This window comes from Notamacropus eugenii, chromosome 3, assembly GCF_028372415.1.
Source record: "Notamacropus eugenii isolate mMacEug1 chromosome 3, mMacEug1.pri_v2, whole genome shotgun sequence".
Taxonomy (NCBI): Eukaryota; Metazoa; Chordata; class Mammalia; order Diprotodontia; family Macropodidae; genus Notamacropus; species Notamacropus eugenii.
The window spans coordinates 349,387,342-349,409,244 of NC_092874.1; the positions used below are offsets into that span (position 1 = coordinate 349,387,342).

The 21,903-nt window shown below is 34.3% G+C and overlaps 1 protein-coding gene across 3 annotated transcripts in view; it reads left to right on the top strand.

Moving 5' to 3' along the window:
* The window catches only part of ZNF608 (zinc finger protein 608), a 235,841-nt gene that overhangs the window by 117,186 nt on the left and 96,752 nt on the right, over positions 1-21,903 (top strand). For all 3 annotated transcript variants that reach the window (XM_072597227.1, XM_072597225.1, XM_072597228.1), the window contains exon 3: positions 18,728-18,983. In XM_072597227.1, coding sequence (XP_072453328.1) covers positions 18,728-18,983 — 256 coding nt within the window. The remainder of the gene's footprint in view (positions 1-18,727; positions 18,984-21,903) is intronic.

Here is a 21,903-nt window from a genome sequence, read left to right on the forward strand (position 1 = left end):
CAGGAAAATTATTTTGACAGCAATGGACGATGATTGGAATGAGGAGAAACTTGTGGCAAGTTGACCAATCAGCAGTCTATTATAATAATCCATGCATGAAGAGATGAAGACCTGCCCTCAGGATCATAGTAGTATGAGGAGAGAAGAGGATATATTTAAGAGATGTTGTAAAGGTGAAATCAATAAACCTTAGCAAAAAATAGCACATAGGGTGTGAAAGAGGATGACATCAGTCTGAGAGGCTAGCAGGATGGTGTGCCCTCTGTAAGGATAACGATATCTGGAAGTGGGATGGATTTGAGCAGACATATTATGAGTTTAGTTTTGAACAAATTGAGTTTAAGATGTCTATGGAGCATCTTGTTTGAGACATCCAATAATCATTTGTAGATTTGAGATTGTAGGTCAAATTAGGGCTACATTCGTGGTTTTAAAAATCATCAATATACTTCTATACCCTTCCAGATATATTGTACACAATTTATTTCTCAGTCAATATAAAACTGATCGGATGATCACTACTTTGTAGTGTAGTTTGAGATCTGATACTGCCAAATTCCCTTCCTTCACACCTTTTTCATTAATGTTCTTGACTTTTTATAATTCTGGATAAATTTTATTATTATTATTTTTTATCTCTCTACGGTAATCCTTTGGTTGTTTGGCATGACACAGAATTAGCAAATTAATTTAGGTAGTATTGTCATTTTTTTGACTCAATCTACCCATGATGAAGTAATATTTTTGAAAATATTTAGATTTTTCTTTACTTGTGTAAAGTGATTTTTTTACTTGTTTTCATATAGTTCATGTATGTGTCACAACAAGTAGACTTCCAAGTATTTTAAACATTCTGTAGTTATTTTAAATTGAGTTTCTCTTTCTATGTCTTCCTTCTGGATTTTTGTTGATAATATACAGAAATACTATTGATTTATGTCACGTGCTGATGATTTATATTTATTTATTTCCTTCACTTTGCTAAAGGTGTTACTTGTTACAGTTAGTTTGTTTAGTTGATTCATATCATCTGCATCAAGTGATAATTTCATTTCTTTTTTTGCCTGTGCTTATTCCCTCAGTTTCTTTTATTGTTTTATTGATATAGATAACATTTCTATCTGTATCATTTTGAATGATTATAGCATTAATAGACATCCTTGCTTTACCTCCTTTCTTATTTGGAAGGTCTGTACTTTCACCCCATTACAGATATTACTGTGTTATTGTTTCAGATAGATATTATTTATCAGAAAGGCCCTGTGTTTCCTAGTCTTAAACAAACAAACAGGAATGGGTGTTGTATTTTGTCTAAAGCATTTTCTTCATCTAATGGTATAATCAATTGGTTTCTGTTGTCCTTATTATACACTCGAGAAATATTTTCAACTTTTTCTAATAATTGAACTAGCCTTGAATTTTTCATGTAATTTTTCTCCTTGGTCATTATGTATATTCTTTGTGATATGTTTTTATATTCTTTCAGTTAATATTTTATTTATTTTTTTGCATCAAGATTTAGAATATTATTGTATAGTTTTCTTTCCTTGTTTTAAATATCTCTTATTTAGGTATGCAGAAAATATTTGTATCATAGGAGGAATTTGGTAGGACCTCTTCCTTTCCTATCTTTTCAAACAGTTTATGCAGTGTTTGAATTATTTTTTTCTTGAAATGTTTGATTAAATTTATTTGAAGTAAATCCATTTGCTCCTGTTATTTTGCATGTTATTGTTTTGTGGGAGGGAGAGGGGTTATTTTACAGCTTTTTTGGTTTCTTTTATTAAAAATTGGTTATTTAAGTCCTCCATATCTTGTTCTGTTAGTTTGGACATTTATAATTTTTTGGTGACTATCCATCTATTTAATTTAAATTGTTAGTTTTGTTGCATATAATTGAACAAAATAGTTTCTAATTTTATTGTTTTCTGAATTGTTTGTGAATTCATATTTTTTCATTTTTGATAGTGTCAATTTGTTTTCCTTCTTTCTCTCTCTTTTCTCCAATTATCTAATAGTTTATCTTCCCCCTCCAAGAAAATATTTCATTTGCATTTTTTTTTGTTTTCAATTTTGTTAATCTCTTCTTTGTTGTTCAGTATTTCCATTTTGGTGTATATTTGGAGGATTAGAAATTTTTTATTTTCTATTTTTTTAGTTGTATGCCCAACTCATAGATCTTATCTTTCTGTCTTTTATTGATCAAAGTGCTTAGAGGAATAAATGTTTCCTTAAGGGCTGTTTGGCAGCATTCCCAAAATTTTTGTTTAAGCTATCTCATTAACTTCAATGAAATTATTTATTGTTTCTAGGGTCCATTATTTTTAATCTGCTCATTGTGATTAAGCTATCTCATCTTGACCTAATTTTAATTTGTTTCTTCTGTGTCCTTTTATATAATTTTCTTTGCATTGTTGTCTGTTAAACATATTCTAATGGAAGTTTTCTGCATTTATATGTGAGATTTTTATGTGTTAATATATGACCATGTTTTGTAAAGGTGCCATACATGGCTAGGAAATATTTATGATCCTTTTTATTCACATTCTGTAATCTGTTAATGATTATCATTTCTAACTTGTAAAATTCCATTCAGATACTTCACTTTTGTTCTGTTTTTTGGTTAGATTTATCTAGGTCTGAGAGGGATACAGTATAATTTTACTGTATATTTCTTCCTGAAATTCATTTAGCTTTTCCTTTTAAGTATTTAGATACTATGTCATGTGGTGCACATGTTTTATATTGATATTCATTGTCTGTTACTCTTTAGCAAAATGTAGTTTTCCTATTTATCTCTTTTTATCAAGTCTATTTTTACTGTGACTTTATCTGAGATAATGAATGCTACTTCTACTATTTTTTTAACTTCAGTTGAAGCATACTAAATTGTGCTCCATCTTTTAAAAATTTAGTTCTGTTTCAATAGTGCTTATTATAATAACATATTGTTGGATTTTATCTTCTCCTCCATTCTGTTATCCTCTTCTGTTTTATTGGTGCGTTCATTCCTTTGATATTTCCAGTATGATTTTTTAATTATATTTCTTTCCATCCTATTCTGTTATACTTTTCTTTCTCTCTTTTTTCCTGTCCCCTCTTTAAAAGTTTTGCTTCTGACCAATCCTTCTCTTAAACTATCCTCCCTTTTATCCTTCTTTCCTTTTATTGTAACCCTTTTCCCTCCTATTTTCTGATGGATAGAATGCATTTTTGTACCCAGATCTTTGTATTTATTCATTTTCCCATCTTTTGATTAGTTCAGATGAAAGTTGGGTTCAAGTGTCACCTGTTCTCCTCCTCCCTGCTCCTTGGTCTATATATTTCTACTTGAACACCCAAATTATGTGAGATAATCTTTTATCACTATTCATTCTTCTTCCCCTATCTCCCAATGTATTCCTCTTCTTTACACTTTCCCTTATTATTTAAGATCCTAAAAACTAATGAAATCATTCCTAGGCTATCTGATAGATTTCTGTGGAGATACACGGTTCATCTACCTGTATAAGAATATAAAATTTTGCTTAGTCCCTTATGTTTTCTTGCTCATTTTTGCCTTTTTATGTGTCTCTTGACTTCTGTTTGTATGTCAGATTTTCTGTTCAGTTCTTTTCTTTTCATTGGGAATGCTAATTCGTTAAAGGTCAGTTTTCCCCATGTGGGATTATACTCACTTTGACTGGTGAGTTTTTGCCTCTAGGTCTTTTGCTTTCTGAAATACCATATTTATAGCTCTCTTCTTTGATATGATGGTTGCTAAATCATACGTGAATTCTGTTGCTCCTTAGAACTTTCATTCTTTCTTTCGGGATGTTTATTTGTCCATCTTTTTTTTCAGATCAACTTATTTGCTGTAAGATATATAGTATTTTATTTTATTTTTTCAATCTTTAATCTTTGTTTTAATATTTCTCAATGTCTCATGGTGTCATTAGCTTCTATTTGGTTAATACTACTTTTGAAGACATCATTTTATTTGGTGTCTAGAAGTACAAAACTTCTAGTTCCAAGGTATTAATTCTCTTTTCATATCTTTCTTCCATAGCTTTTGTTTGACTTTTAAAATAATTTCTGATGGAACTTGTGTCCAAGCTGCATTTTTTTAAAGTAAGGCTTTGCTTGTAGATGTTTTCAAGTCATTATTTTCTTCTGTGATTATGTCTTGACCTTACCTTTCTCCACGATAGTGGAGAAAGCTCACTTTATTGTGAGCTTCTTTTTGGTTTGTCCAGTCTTTCATCCTGTTTCTTGACTTTTTACTTTTTGTTTGGGTTGGTCTCAGAACACTTCTGATGGTGGTGGTCATGAGGATTTTTGGCCTGAGCTTTTCTAGTTCTTCTTGCTACTTTGAAAGTACAAAGCCTGCAAGCTTTCACTGCTCCTAAAACGATGCAGATATCTTTGGAGATATCTGTTCACTGTCCTCCTGATCTGAGTTCTTTCAGGCTCTGACTCAGGTTTGGATTTGTTGATTTATTCCTGGGAATTTCAACAGACTTCTGGTTGATCCAGGCACTGTCAAACCATTGAAAAGCTCTGCAGGTTTGACGCAACAAAACTGCATGCTCCACTTTAGTCTGGGACTATTTCCTTGGTCATCCCATGTCAAGAAGAGTAGACAGGCTGAGAAATAGAATTTGGAGCAACTAGAGTTTATTGAGTTTACCAGGAAGGAAGTGTCACCTGAAGAGTCAAAGACTCCCTGAATGAATACACAAGGTTTATATAGATTTCAGGGTAGAGGGATGGGACAAAGCTAATTTAACAAGATCTCTTTTCCTGGGGCTCAAGGCTGATCTGGCAAAATAACTCTTTTGCCCAGTTTTGGTACTAGGGGTTTCTACCAGAATGGAACAAAATAGACTTTCTCAGACTAGGTTGCATGTGAGGATACCATGGCACAGCCCATTTTGTGTTACTTGCATTGCAAGCACTAAGGAGAGAGTACAGACTATGAACAAAATAGAGTGATTCTCAAAATGGAGTAGCTCTGGATCCACATCCACTATAACTTTTACATTGGACTGTCAACGAGAAATAAATCCGTGCTCTGCTCCTCTATTGAGATACACATGGTTTGCTTCTGGAAAAAGTTCTTTATTTCATATGTGAAGCTTAAAGCTTGTTATAGGCTGCAGATCTGTGACCATGCCTCTCTCCTCTAGATGTGTATCCCAGAACTGGGCAGGGGCAACAAAATTGCCAGATGGGACATTTTCTTGCACCGTGCACTACCCCTGCGGATTCCCTGGCATCTCTTCTTGTCCTGGTGCTTCCTACTCTGTTGTTTAGTTTCTTTTAATTCCCGTATGCTGAAATGCTCCATGTGACCTGCTACTGGTCAGACCCTGAGACTCTATATTCAATATTTGAATGCTCCCTCTTTGTTTTCTCAACTTCCTTGGACTGGATAAATAATTCACTGTGACTTTTTTCTGGAATTTCTGAATCAGATTTCAATTTGATGCATTTTCTAGATCTTTCTGGAGATTTGGTTGGTAAGCCAAGTTGTACTTTTTATTCTGCCATCTCTACCTCACCCTTAATTTGATAGCACTTCAAACCCAGTAACAGTGTTTATTTACTTTTTAAAAGATAATCACTTTGACAGGCTCGTATGCTATAAGGAATGAAATTCCTTAGGAATGAATGTAAAAAGTCTTCCACTTAGGTACAAAAAATCAAATTCACAAACATAAGATGGGAGAAGTATGCATAGTTATCATAAGTACCAAGAAATATCTGGTGGGGCTAATGGGCAGCATTCAACATGAGCCAGCAGTATGGTCTGGTTGGCAAAAAAGCTAATGTAATCTTGAGCTGAATTAAGAAGAATCTAGATTTCACAAATTGGAACATGATATTACTACATTACTTTGCCTTCATAACACCTTGTCTGGACTATTTTATTCACATGGTAGTGAACATCATGTTTTAATATGGACATTGATAAGCAGGATAACGTCCAGAGAAAGCAACAAGGTTGATCAGGGCCCTAGAGTCTGTAATATTTAAGCGTCAGTTGATGGAACAGGGCATATTAATCCTGAAAAAGAGAAAACTGCAGTGTGATGTGACAGCTTTACTCAAGTTTTTAAGGAGCGGTATTGGCATTAGATGTGTTCTGTTTGAGCTCAGAAGGCAGAATCAGGAGCAAAGGGTGAAAGGTGCAAAGAAGCAAATTTAGGCTTGATTTCAGGGAATGTTTCTTAGTAATTAGACCTGTTCAAAAGCAGAATTGGTTGTGTAAATTAGTGGATTTCCTCCCTTGGGAGATACGTTACAGTGGAGATTCCTTTGGTGTGTAGTTTGACTTAGCTGACTGTTGAGGTCACCTCCAAGTCTCAAAATCTATAATTCTGTGATTCTTAGGCACCAATATGGCATTTTTTTCATTCAGTGCCATATATGTAGTGTACACTTGGTATTAGGGGAGTTGTTTCAGATTTAAAATAGATTATTTCTAATTCCCTTATTTCATCCTTCCTCTACATCTTCCTTTTACTTGAAATAGACTCTTAGGACATGTTTTTTCTACTGAAATTGCTCCCCTTCCTTCAATACCTTTCCTACATGGTAGTGCATAATGTACACCATTTCCCTTAAATTAGTTGACACCTGTGAACTTGATTATACAGTTTTGCTTACTAACCCTAATTCAGTTTTTGTTTACCCTAATCCAATCCCCAGTTGTTTCTTTTAGCCTTAGAAGGCTAAAGAAAAGAGTTTGGAGGGGTCTGACTAGCTTGGGTATGGCTATACTGATGATGTGGCACCCTCACCTCTCAAAATGTATAAGATGTTTGGAACTAAACATGCATTGCTTCTCAGACCTATCCTCCTTGTTTTATAGACCTGCTTATGCTTCCTTTTCTAATTACACTTTTAGAGGTCATAGGAGATAAGGCAAGCTGTGTCTAACTTGTATAATTTGTTCAATTTGAACATGTATCCTTGAGTCACGTCCAACATGATCTCCTTGTCTGACTTGAATCCTGTACCCTAAAACCTGGATCCTGAAATTGATTTTATATTCTTTATGCAGTTAGGTAACTGACTTATGTCTTAGAGGTTTTGTTTCCCCCACATTCTAAAACTATGAGACAAACTCATTTTAAGACAGAGTAACACAATTGGTGTAGCTGGCAAGATGTATGGAAAATAATCATCAATTAGTTGAAATAAGTTGGGGATGGAGACAAAATCTCTTTGTCACTCAGCCATCTAGGCTTGTGCACAGGTGATGAGGCAGGCCTCACTCAGGCCCAAGTGGTAGCTCAGGTTAGAGCCTGGAATATTACATGCTCTTTGAACACTGGATATTTAACCTAAAAAGATTAATTTAACCACAGTAGAGGAAGGATATTCAGAATAAGGAAAGGATATTCACAAAGATTAAACATAGATTTGGCTGTAAATAGTTTCCTTTCCTTTATGCTCCTGTGATGATCGAGTGAAGCCTGAGGTCACGCTCCTCGTTTCCTGGTTTTTGTATAGCCAGGCCATCAGGATGCTACACGTATCAGTGGATTAAACCTTTAGTCCCCTGACCCAATTTCATGTTTTGACATATTTCAATTGTTCACAGTTTTACAAATCTTAAGGAAAAATTAGCCCCGTTATGGTTGGGTTGGACCTTCAAATATTGATTGCTCCCACTACAACCCCAGATTTTGGGGTCACTATAGCCCTTTATACTCTACATGAGAATATGCCCAATTGGATCAAGAGTATATCCTATTAAAACTTGAGAAAATTCAGGTTTAAATCTCAAAGGGGTTTACTCAGGAAGTTTGAAAAAAGAATACAGCTTTTGCAGAACCATTTCTTGGTTTTTATTGATCATTATAGGAAAACTTATATGAGAGGGAGCTGACAATGAAAATGAACACTGAAAGCAAATTGGCATCCTAGAAGTGAAAATATAACCAATCAAATGGAGCTTCTCAAGAATGAGAAGTTAAGGTTAGAGGTCAATTCTTGGACATCTTTGTTGTCTAGTTGAGGGTCATGGGAGTTTTGGAGCCTCAAATTCTTCCCCTTCAGCTGCTGAAGGGGAAAGAGAATAAATTTTGAGATCAGACCCTAGGAATGCCTCGCTAGGCCTGATTTAAGTATATCCTCAGGATAAACTCACACTGGAAATCAGATTGACTGGGACCAAATACTCTAGAAGAGATTCAGATAGCTTTGGAAGGAACTGGGTCAGGTCAATAGAATAGAGGACTTGCCAAATGGCTAAGGCAGCAGGAGAAGAAGATCCTGTCTCCTGGGAGGCTTACTCATTTAGAGTGTTTTCACTAAAGGTAGTATCATTTTTTCCAAAACCTCTCATACCCCATTACTTTCAGCTGAAACTAGTCTTTGTCTTTATGAATCTCTTGTGCTATTCTGCTTTATTCTAAGCATTAAAATATCCTAATTTGCATCATCTTTCTACTAGATAGCAAATTCCTTGAGAACTCAGACTGTCATTTCTAATCTTTGGAGCCTGGGTAATTAATAATACATTAAAAACATAGTACGTATATGCTACATTGAATCCCTAAGGAACAAAAAACAAAGTGGAAACAGAGCTAAGATGAAGGAACAGGAAGAAACACTGAAAAGATCTACTCTCATAATTCTTCCACAGAGATCTAGAAAATATATCAGATTACGTCCTGATTGGTAAAAACCAAGGAAAAAACCCATAGTGAGTCATTTTGAGCCCTGGTTGTCATAAGGTTGCCCATAGTTCTGTGGGCAATGGCGACGGCTCTAACCAGGAATAGAGGATTCCGGTACAGGAAGTGAAATAAGATGAAGGCAGTGTACCAGAGAGAAAAGAGGTCCCAGAACCACGTAGAGAAACCTGACTTTGTGCAGCCTGTGGGAACAGGTGCTAATTGGTAATGTTGTCTCTTATTACCCAGGTCCAGGTCATTATACCTGGGTGAACTGAGGAGGGACCCTGTAGTTGGGGTGACATTCCAGGATAAGAAATGGCAGCAGACCCCAGACTGTGTATAAAGTAACAATCAAGTCTAGAAATAAGCAATAGCTTTGGAGTTCTGATCCTATGACTAGTCTCAGTTCTAGCCCCCACTCAATATGAAAACCTGCAAGAAAATAGCTAGTGCAGGAATCCCAGACCAAAGTGGAGATTGAAATTTTGTCACTCTGAAACTGAAGTTTCTAGGGAGTTGATGGTAGTTGAGTCCAGGAGAAGTCTACTAGCATTTCAATCAGGAATGGGCCCACAGGTGGTTCACTCAGACCCAAACCCAGGTCAGGAAACTGCAGAGCACAGACTAACAGGGTAGTGATCAGACTGCCCTGGATCAGACCACATTGTGAGCACTGAAACTTCAGTCTGAGTTGTTCCTGAGATCTTGGATTAACAATCAAAATACCTCATGAAAGTAGAAGAACCTGAGAGGGCACAATCTCAGCCCTGATGTTTGCTCCAAAAGTTCTCAAAGTCCAGCCCTAACATAAAGTTCAAAGTAAGGAAGTAATCTGGATAAATGAACAATAAAAAAAGAATCCCCCCCATAGAAAGCTATTGTGATTACAGGGATGCTAAAGACACAATCATGGAAAAAAAGACACCAAAAACCATCTACAATCAAAGCCTCAAAGAAAAACACAGTTGAGACACAAGTTCAACTAGAATTCCTGGAAGAGATAAAGCAAGAGTTTTAATAAATGCTAAGAATAAACTTATTTTTACAAATAAATTGCTAGCACTAGAGAAAAATGGTAAAAGAAATGAGAGCTGCGGAAGAAAGACTTGAAAGAGAATTATCACCTAGACATAAGAGATACAAAAGCTTAACCGTGAAAAAGGCAGTGGACTTTAATAAGAAATATTAAAACAGATCAAATGAGTGAAAAAATGGAAGAAACTATAAAGTATCTCATGTTAAAGACAATTGACCTTCAAACCCCATGCAAGAAATATGATTTAAAAATCACTGGATGACTTGAAAGCCATTGGCGTAATAGAGAAAGTCTGACAAGATGAAGAATCTGGCAATGGTTAGGTTATGTTGTGATTATCTTAGAAGAATGGAAAGGGGTGGGGAAAAGAATAGACTGGAAGGTGAGAGGGGAGGAGGGATACACAGTATGGGGGAAATTATCTTCCATTATTGGGGTTTTTAAGCATAGGACTACAAACAAGGAGGAAGAGGTGGGGCAAGCGACACTTGATCCCCACTCTAATTTGAGCTAGTCAAAAGATGAGAAAATATATACACAATCGAGAACAGAAATACATGTGTCACTCACCAGGGAAACAGGAGGGAATGGGGAGAAGGGAGGAGGGTAATCTGAGAAACGATAGATTAAGAGATGTTAATCCCAAATCCAAAAAGCTCTGAGGAAGATGGAGTTTGAAGAGAGACTTACAAGAAAACAAAGAAAAAGAACCTGTTATTAGGCATTGGGTGAAAGAAAGAGAAAAGAAACAATGAAACAAGCAAATAGTAACAAATCCAGAGAATGACTGCTGATCACATTCCTCTGTTACTAATCTCTTCTTTATAAAAAGGGGAGTGGGAAAGAAAAGAAATGTATAAAAGAAGGAGACAGAGAGAAATAGAGAATCAATAATAATTATGAATGTCAACAAGATTAATTCGTTCATAAAATGGAAACAAATAGAAAAGATTACAAAATAGAGTCCAATAATATTTTGTCAACAAGAGTTCAAATAGAAAGATACTTGTTGGGTTGCTTCAGTTGTGTCCAACTCTTTATGACTCCATTTGGATATTTCCTTGGCAAAGACACTGAAATGTTTTGCCCTTTCCTTCAGATTATTTTTTGCTGTTGTGGAACTGAGGCAGACTAAGTGACTTGCCCAACGTCACACAACTAGTAAGTGTCTGAGACTGGATTTAAACTCATGAAGATGAATCTTCCTGATTCCAAGTCCAGTGTTCTATCTACTGTGCCATCTAGTTGCATAGAGTTAAAATAAGAATGCAAAACAAAATCTGTTATGCTTCAGCTAAAGTATAATAGAAAGGCCAGGGTTAGTAATCAAAATCTTAGGCAAGCCTACAGCAAAGGTAGATTTAATTAAAAGAGACACTATATTTTGCTGATGGATATCATAGGCAATGACAATATAAGTAGTCTATGCACTAAATGCTATAACATCTAACTACTTCAAACAAAAGTTAAAGGAATTGCGGGAGAAATAATACAACAATCATAGAGAATGACCTCAATTTACTCCTTACAGACTTAGATAAATACAACCAAAACATAAACAAAAAGAAGTGCAGGTCCTAAATGAAATAATTCAAAATGTAGATATGATATATTATTATACAATATTCTGGAGATTATTTTTCCATCTTCTGATGAAATTGTCATAAAAATTTGGCCATCTTTTAGCATATTAAAAAATTCAAAGTGCATGAGGGCACAAATATTAAAAACATCTTTTATGGTCCTCAGTGCAAAAAAGAACAATAATTAAGGGCTACTAAATAAATCTTTCAACATTAATTAGACTCATAAAGAATGAGTTGGTCCAGGAATAAATGATTTCATTAAAGACAATGACAACAATGAGACAATATACCAAAATTTTTTGAATGTAGTTAATACATTCCGTAGGGAAATATTTATACATTTAAAAACTTTCATCAGTAAACGAAAGAGCAGGAGAAGTGAGTTGGGTATGCACCTTCAAAATAAAAAAAAAAAAATCATGTTTAGCCCTCAACTTCGATTGTGCATTAAACAGCATGACATAAAACTTGAACAAAGATGAGAATAACAAAAAACACGTTGAAATTAATAAAACTAAATGCTGTTTTTTTTTAAAGCAAAGTGGACAAACCATTATCTAATTTTAAAAGAAAAAAAAATAATCAAGTACCAAAAAAGGAAAAGGTATTTTCAAAACCACTGAAGAAATAAAATATATTGTAAGATACTTTCACCCAGTCATATGCCAGTAAAATCAACAACTTAAATGAAATGCATGAATATTTACTGTATATGTGTATATGTAAAATGCCTAGCATAATAGAAAATGGAAAAATACTCATTCTCAAAAAGAAACATTTAACAAACTTAAATGACCTATCAAGGGAATGGGGGACTCAGGAGCATATGGATTACAAGAAAATTCTATAAAACATTATGAATAATTAATTCCATTACTACCAAAGCTGTTCAAAAGCAATAGCAAAAGAAGAGATTCTACCAAATTTATACATTAGAAGTAGGATCTTATTATCTATACTGGAGAGAATAAAATAAGGAAAGAAAACTATTTGGTAAGGAGACTACAAGAACATATATTCAAGAATACAAGACTGGTTCAGTATTAAGAAAACTAAATGTAAATGAATGTATTAATAACAAGAACAACATGTCAATAAATTCAGAAAAAAGCATTCCTTTTTTTAAAAACAGAAAATAGGAATACATAGACTTTTTTCTTTTATATGATAAATAATATATATCTGAAACCAACAGCTAGAATTATCTGTAATGGGGATACCATCAAACCTTTTTCTTTTTTTTATTAAATTTGTGAAGATAAGAGGTCTTTCTAAAAAGATAAGGAATAAACTCAAAGATATACACAATCACTATTACTGATTGGCAGCTATAGGAATGAGACAAGAAAAAGAAACTGAGGGAATAAATATGGGTGAAGAGGAAGTAAATGATTGTTTTTTACAAACAAAATTTTGGTTTGATTCAAGAACCTTAGTGAACTAAAATACTAATTGAAACAATAACTTAAGCAAAGTTGCAGGATATAAGTATGCTCACACAAATCATAAGCATTTAGTTATATTACCAACAAAATCAAACAGAAAGTGATAGAGAAATTCCACTTAACTACAGAAAGGATAGAATATTTGGCACTCTACTTGCTAATGAAAAGGAATGATATAAATAGAACTACAAAATCCTTTGCATAATTTAAGACAGGTTCAGTTAGTTGCAGAATACTGATTTTTCATGGATAGGCCAAATTAATTAAGTAAATCAATACAATTAATTATTAATTTGCAATTAATAAAAATAACTATTTAAATTAATTTATTCTTAAAAGTTCCATGTCAGTAAGTTTATCAAAGAATTAAAAAAAATAACAACACAATTTATCTGGAAGAACAAAATCATGTAGAATCACAAAGGAAATAATAGGAAAAATTGGAAATGAAGGAAACCTAGCAGTATTACGTCTCAGACTATGAAGTAGTAATTAAAACAGTTTTGTACAGGTTAAGAAGTAGGTTGCTCAGTGGAATGGGTAGACTTTACAGAAGCAAATCAACATTGTGGCTTACTTTTTGATAAACCAAAAGGTTCGTAAAGCTATAGGAGTAAGAATTCACTCTTTGACAAGATTTGGAAAAACTAGAAAGCTGTCTGACAGAAACTAGGTATAGACAAAGAGTTTACCAAGATAAACTTCCAATGAATATGTGACATAAGTATAAAGAGTAACATAAAGATGACAAATGATTTAGAGGAACAAGGAGAAAATTATCTTTCAGTCTATGGATAGGTGAACTGTTCATGCTTAAACAAAAGGTGTATCTCACAGGAGATAAAATGGATGATTTTGATTGCATAAATTTAAAATGTTTTTGTAAAAGGCAAAGTCAGGTCTCCTAAAACTAAAAGCAGGTAAAAGGAAAAATATTTGTAAGTTTTTCTAATAAATATCTCATTATACACATGCACGCACATATATATATATATATATATATATATATATATATATATATATATATATATATATATATATATACACACACATATTTACGTATATATGTGACTATATGTACATATATGGAACTGATTAAGGTTTATAAGCAGTTGAGAAATGATCACTCAATAAGCAGTTTTCAGAGAAATCCTAATTATCAAATGACATACCAAAAATAATTCCTCCTAGTCATTGATAATTAGAGAAATACACATTAAAGCAAATATGAGGTACTACCTTATCAGATTGGTAAAGCTGACCAAAAAATGACATTGACAAATATGGGAGGGCCTATGGTAAAGCAGATACATGAATGCCCTGTTGTGGTAGAGCTGTGAATCTGTCCAGCCATTCTGGAAAACCATTTAGAATAGAGCCCCCAGATATATTAAACAATGTATACCCTTTCACCCAAGAATACCCCTATTAGTTATATGTGCCAGAGAATTCTATCAAAGAACAAAAGGATTCATGTACAAAATATTTATAATAGCTTTTGAGGGTTAGGATGTGTCAAAGAATTGAAATGGGGGCACTCATCAGTTGGGAAATGACTGAACACTATATAGTATGTGGATGCAATTGCATATTATTTTGCTGTAAGAAATGATGCAGAGAAAGATTTCAGAGAAACCTGGGAAATTTTGCATGAATTGATGCAGAATGTGGAGAGCAGTACCAGAATAATTTATATAATAAAACATTATACTAAAAACAAACAACTTTGCAAGACTTTAGAACTCTGATCAATGCAATGATTCTAAAACACTCACAATGAAATGTACTACCAACTCTTAACAGAGAAGCAATGTACTCTGAACATTGAGACATATTGTTTTTCTATATATACAATGAGGGAATTTGTGTGTAACAGGGATTTTATTTTTCTTTTCTTTTTCCTTAGTAGGGAGGAAGGGATGATCAAGGGAGAGAAGGCACAGTTTTCTTCATTGAAAAATAAATTCAAATTTTAAAAATCCCCACCCCCACCAAGAAAAGGGAAAAGAAAAATGTGTCTTTTTTTATTCATCTTAGATAGATATCCCAAAACCAGTATTTCGCATAGACATCAAATACTGGTCACATGGAATAGGTTTGAAACTATTCACGGGATAGTAACTACATCTCTTCTGCTTTTGCAGTGAGAATGAAAATGGGGAGGGAAGAGAGGAAATACCATATAAATTATTACATCTATTGCCAATCATTGATGCTTCCTCCACTGATGCAAATGAAGCAAAAGGCAACAATGTTAAAAGAACACATGAATTTTACACAAGACAAAGAAATTGACCTTGAAGAGAAGAGGGAAAGAGGTATTTTAAGAATCTCCCAGAAGAAGATGATACTTCTAAGAACCTCAATTCCATTTGGCAGGAAATGATACACTTGCATGTCCAGAACTTTTAAAAATAGAAAACAAAGTATTGTTCAATCAGTCTCTCCTATCATTGCCAGAGAAAAATTCCATGCTTAAAAATCCTAGGCAAGTACCTGTTAAATTTCAATATTTCAGTAACAACAAATTTTGCAAGTATCTAGGAGAAAGATGTTCAGCTATTAAGGGATGCCAATTCAAATAATCTATGATTACCCAGTGGTCTTGGAAATAAAGACAAAAGGATGGAATAGTATATTCCAAAAAGAAAGGAGTTAAAGCTGCTACCAAAAATAGTATGTCCAACAAAGCTAAACACAATCATCAAGGAAAAAAAATTGGACCTTATCAGAAAAGAAGCATTTGAATCATTCTTGGAAAACCACGACAGATGCAGCAACAGCAATAACGAGAGGTGAGCTAAATGTTTGACTTGCATACACTTCAAATGAATATGAATGAATGAAAAAGCATTCTAAGTGCTTACATATGCATTAAGCAATAAGCACCAGGGATACATTTTTTTTTTAAATGAGGGTCCCTGCTTTCAAAAAGGTCATATTTTTAAACAGAGGGAGACAACACCTATAGGCAAGTTCATCTGTGGGACACATGACAAGACCTGGGGATATGAAAGATGCAGTAGCAGGTTGGATGATAGAGACTGGTAAGCTAGTAGGTATAGAAGCAGAACAGATGGTAATGCCCTGGGTTTTGGAGCACTCAGTATTATTGCAAATAGCAAAGTGGAAAGCGGATTACTTTGACAGCCCGGGGTTTCTCATCACTTAGTTTGTTATTGTTAATGAGGATGGTGAAGCAATTCGTTGTAGGCTTTGCCCCATTCTATTTGTAAATAGGTTTGTGGTGAAGAACCATGTCTCCATAGTTATGAAAGAGAGGGTAGTGGGGAGAATTCACATTATATATATGCATATATATGTATATTTACACATATACATAATGACTGGCATAAGGAAATTATTTGTAGACGTAAGTGCTGACTTAAAGGAGAAAGAGTGTAAAAATCAAAACTAAACAAATAAATGGAGAAAGAATTATGACTATCACAAACTTAAATGTATATAGTTTAAGTCACTCAAGTAAACTAGAGTGGAATGATGGATTAAAATGAAATACAATAAGTTGTTGAATATGAGAAATATAAAAATATTAAAGATACATGCAGAATGAAAAAGTACAATCATGTATTATTTGCATGATGCTTGTATTTATAAGGGAGTGTGGTACTGTGGAATTATTGGGAAGTCAGTTTTAAAAATAGCATCCATAAACCATTAAAAAATTCAAGTAAACACAAAAGTTTTTGTTAAACAGCAGAAAACATACCAAAATACTTGAAAAGTTGGTCCATTATTTCTAGTTTTATTTATTTTCCCTGTTCTAGAAAAATATTATTACAACATTGTAACCTCTTAAGTTAGGTAAACAGTGTCGAAGTACTGTTGTGGATATTCTTTCTAGCATTTCCCTCTTCATTTGACAAGTCAGTTTATAAAGTATAAACATCACTGTGAACTTTGAACTTTGATCTATGTTAAGCTACATTTACGTTAAAACTTAAATCATTAAATTTAACGTTGGACTTCCAAATATGTTGTAGGGCATTGTGATGAAGAAAAAGAATCAAGAACCACAAAAGAATATCAAACTAAGGAACTTTTGTGGGGGATTTGAAAGTGGGAAATTAAATTCCTTTAATGGGCAGTTGGATGAAAGATTGCTTTCTTACGTTATGAATCTTCTCAGGCTAAATTAATATCACTTTATCATTTTAGTGGAATGCAAATTGTAGAGATAATTCCTACACTCATATGAAAAAGCTCAAAAAGCTGACTCAGCTGCTTAAATGAGAACTCATTACATATACACACATCATTTTTACACAGATTTGTTCACTATGTCTATAAAAGTGCTGAATTCTTGGAAAGTATGGTAGGAAAATATGAATGCATAAGCAAGGCTGAGTTTTACTCTTTTTTCCCTGATAGGTATCCTTCTTTACATATGGGATTTGAGATGCCCAATTGAAAGAATAAACAGAAGGTTTCCCCTTGTGTAGATTGTCTGGCTATGTAATGTTGACTTTTGCTGTTTTTTTTTTTAATTGATAGCTGTTTGTCAAGATTAAATATGACAATTAGCATCATTCCCTGAGATTGAAGATGGATTTTAGCTGGTGTACCAATGAGTAGTTATTACTTATGCATACAGACATTATATATGGGCATTATTAGAGTAAAAGTCTCAGAGAGTCAGTGTGGCATATGAACATTAGAAATGGTTTCTAGAGTTAGGAAGATCTGATTTGAAGGGTGGCTTCAGATCTACACTGCCTGTGTGAATCTGGGCAAGTATCTCAAACAACTCTCTTAAGATTATCAACTGCAGAAGAGTTACTGAACTGAGTTGACAGAGGGCATTTCTTTATTCAAGAGTTCCTTATTCTGGTAAAACACAGGTCTGATAAATAAAAAAAAATAAAAAGTTATTCCCAGTGTTTTGGTGGTTACTCTGCTTCCCACCTGAAATCTGATGTAATGTGTGAGTTGTATGTGTGTGTATGTGCATGTGCATGGAGGTGTGTGCATGCACCAACATTCATGCCTGTGGGGTGATTGTAAAGTTTTCCAATTGGTTAGATGAGAAGACGACATTATGGCAGACAGCCAGTCCTTCCCATTTACTAAGCGTCTCCTGTGTGCTAAGCACTGTGCTAGTGATTTTCCCAACTTCTCACTGACGGTTTTATCTAGAAGACACCAGGAAGATAGAAAAGACCTTAGCTGAAAATGTCCATAAGCTGTAAGGGAAGGTCAACAGGAATGTTTCATTTACTACATGGCTTCAGTTTATTGTGATTTGCTGTTTGAATAAATGAGCAAAATAAAACTTGTGAGAAATCAGAATAAAATAACTTGTAATATTCTTGGTCATGCCTACACAGTCTGCTAATAATTAATATCTACCTAAGAGGTGATGTTTAAAAATATTAATATTCAGTCTAAGGACTTCAGACCTAAATGTGATTATAAAAGTACATATTTCTGTAACTGAGGTGATTTAGTTGTGAATAAATGCATGAATGTATTTGTCACTTTGAAATTAAAACATACTCTGAGTATTTTTATTAATGTTTTACCTGCCCAGATGTATAGTGTTCATTAGAGTTTCTCATGGTGAGATACAGGAAAGTGTATTGTAGATTTTGGCTGGGTTTTTTTAACCAATTTTTCCTTTAAAAGATGTGAAGGTGGGGGACATTTTTCATTTTGCAATGCGTATTTTCATGCAGTTATGAGTTGTGTAGAGCAATTTGATGAATTCTGAAAAGCTAGTCTGTATAATTCAGGCATAACTGATAACTTAAAACTTTCTGAACTTTGTTTAGCACAAAGAATACTATATCTGTACCTTTAATCATACGTTATGTTCTAGCATCATTAAGGACTTTCAAATTATATTTGAAGTACCAGTGGGAGTTTTGAATAATGATCTTTTCCAGAGGTAATACAGTTATAAAGTTATTTTTGCTTGTAATGAACTACCTACTCAGCTCCATTGCAGTAAGCATGTCTGTTTTTCAGGTTGACCCCCTGTTTACAGTGCCAGCACCACCTCCACCAATTTCCAGTAGCATCACGCCTCAGATTCTGCCTTCCTACTTTTCTTCATCTTCATCCAATATTGCAGCCCCAGTTGAACAGCTTTTGGTACGAACTCGTTCAGTGGGTGTTAATACATGTGAAGTTGGAGTAATAACTGAGCCTGAATGTCTGGGACCCTGTGAACCTGGGACCAGCGTGAATCTGGAAGGAATTGTGTGGCATGAAACCGATGAAGGTAACTTTCTTTTTAATTTCTATTACCTTCTTTTCTTTGCCATATTTATATTTAATTGTAAGAGAATTTGTTGTCTGTACTGAGAGGAAAGACAAGTGGCTTCTCACATCATTTGTTATTTTTTTTACATATTTACATATTTCAATGACTATTTTTGCTAGTCAAAATTCTCTAAGAAACAAATGGAAGTAAAAACTTGAAATTTCCCTTCACTATTATCACCTGCTTCTCCAGATAACAGAGATGATTTCACACTTATTTATTCAGTTAAACATGCCAGAATTTGGTAGATTTTTAAAAATGACTACCCATACTCACAGTCCATAGTGAAAGGGGTCACTAATTAGTGTGGGCCACAGAAGTATCATGGATATGGTTGTTTTATGCATAAAAGTAGTGTAACCAAGAAAAATAGGATCATATGGAAAGAGTCTTGACCTTGGAATCAGACCTGAGTTCAAATCCTCCTTCAGCTGCTTATTAGTTATATGACAGTGGGCTAATCATATAGCATGTTAGAGCCTTAGTTTCTTGATCTGTAAAGTGGGGATAATACTTTCACAATTTATTTCACAGGATCCATGTGATAAAGAGGTTTTTAAGCCATGAAGTATTATGTGCATATCTTTTTTGCTTTTTGGACCTGTTACCATGGTTTCCTTACACTGCCAAACACTGTTTTCCTAATTTTATCTAATAATCTTACAAAAACAAACTAAATAGAAGTCACAAGGGGAACTGGGAAAGAGATGTGTGGATGAGTGAAATTTAAATGAGCAGATCAGGAATTTATATTCACTCTGTCCAAGAAGCTGATTGCATTGAAAAAAGAATGGGGTGGGCAATAGTTATTGACAAATATACAATAAAGGGAATATTGGTGAATGCATGTAGGTGGCTCATTGAATTGAGTGTCAGACCTGGAGTCAGAAAGACTTGTCTTCATGATTTCAAGTCAGGCCTCAAATGCTATGTGATCCTGAGCAAGTCACTTAACCCTGTTTGCTTCAGTCTCATCTGTAAAACGTGCTAGAGAAGGAAAGGGCAAATCATTGCAGTATGTTTGCCAAGAAAACCCAAAAGGAGATCATGAAAAGTCAGATGCTACTAAACAAACAAACAAAAAATGACTGAACAACCATGCTGAAGAATCCAGATAATTAGTAAAAGAATGAAAAAAGATGAAAGGCAAAGAAAAATTAGAAGATAGTTTAAAAAATTGGTAGCTTTTGTTTTTTGTCTTGAAACAGTCATGAGATTTTTTTTTTTAGCCTGTTGGGTACATGTGATAAGGAATTCAGAAAAAAAAGGAAAGATCAAGAGTCTTTAGGACTGGCAAGGATAGGAAAAATGCCTAAGGGTTCTACCATGTAAGTAAGAGTTAAGGCTTCTTAAACTATGGAAATAATTTAAGGAACATTAGTAAAAGATAAGGAAATGGTTTACTTATTTGCTGAAGTGTATAATTTGTTTTTCACTTTAGAATGTGGCTGTCTACTTACATTTGAATATATTTCTAATCTGACCATACATTTTAAATAAAATAATGAATCTATACTGTGAAGAACTCAGGAGGAACTGAGGTGTTTTAATTTATCCTGTCTTGCTAACACTTTGCAGTAGACACCATTTAGGAGATGTAGCAGGGAAAATGTAAGGTTCTTGAAGTTTTTCATTGATTGTGGGAGGTGTTTACTTGTTTTAGCTTCATTTTACTTTACAATTATTCAATATCCATTAAGGAGTTCACATGTTAGTAAAGTTATTTCAAATAGGTGCTGATTGTGAGTGCTCCAAATCTTATCAAAGTAAGTACTGTAATATGGAGATTTGAAGTCAGAACCTGTGTGCAAATCCTGGTTCACTTAATAGTTGTATGACGTTGGGCAAGTCAATTAATCTCTACAGGTCCTCAGTTTGTTAATCTGTAAAATTAGAAATGGTGGGGCAGCTAGGTGGTGCAGTGCATAGAGCACCAGTGCAGGAGTCAGGAGGACCTGAGTTCAAATCTCACCTCAGACATTTGACACTCACTAGCTATGTGACCTTGGGCAAGTCACCTAACCCCAATTGCCTCATCCTGAGTCATCTCCAGTCATCCTGATGAATATCTGGTCGCTGGATTCAGATGGTTCTGGAGGAGAAGTGAGGCTGGTAACCTGCACAGTTCTCCCTCACTCAAAACAAAGTCAAATGCAAGTCATGTCATTATTTCTCTGATGGCAGTGTCTTCTTCGACAATGAAGGACAAACACACACACACACATACACACACACACACAATTAGAAATGAGGATTAGTGGAAAATGAGGTCTTAGAACAAAACTTTGGTCTGCTTTTCATAGTGGCTTAGTCAACTCTATTTATTGTCTTTTATAGCCTCAGTTAACAGATTTTTGGATCTCTCATGTGGCAAACTTATTTAAAACTAACCATAGAATCTATTAGGTCCAGGTAACCTTTTGTTTTTGTTTATTTAGGCGTCTATTTAATTTCAACTATTGGTATTCCCCTCCATAAAAATAGGATTATTTTAAAAATCCATCAATTTAAGAGAATAACAGCACATTCCAGATATGGAATTCTGGAATGCTTTCTGCTTATGCACAATTATTTTGAGTATTTTGCTTTGATACATGATAGTTCACCAAAGGGCTCTACCTTGTCGGGGGAGTGAGGGGAGTATGTGTGGATATGGATGTGTATTTGTGTACATATAGGTGTGTATATGTATATGGAGCAGCTAAGATGGTTCAGCGGATAGTGTGCTGGGCCTAGAGTTGGGAAGACCTGAGATCATATCTGGTTTCAGACACTTACTAGCTGTGTGACCCTAGGCAAATCACTTAACCTCAGTTTTCTCACCTGTAAAATGAATTGGAGAAGGAAATAGCCAACCACCCCAGTCTTGTTGCCAAGA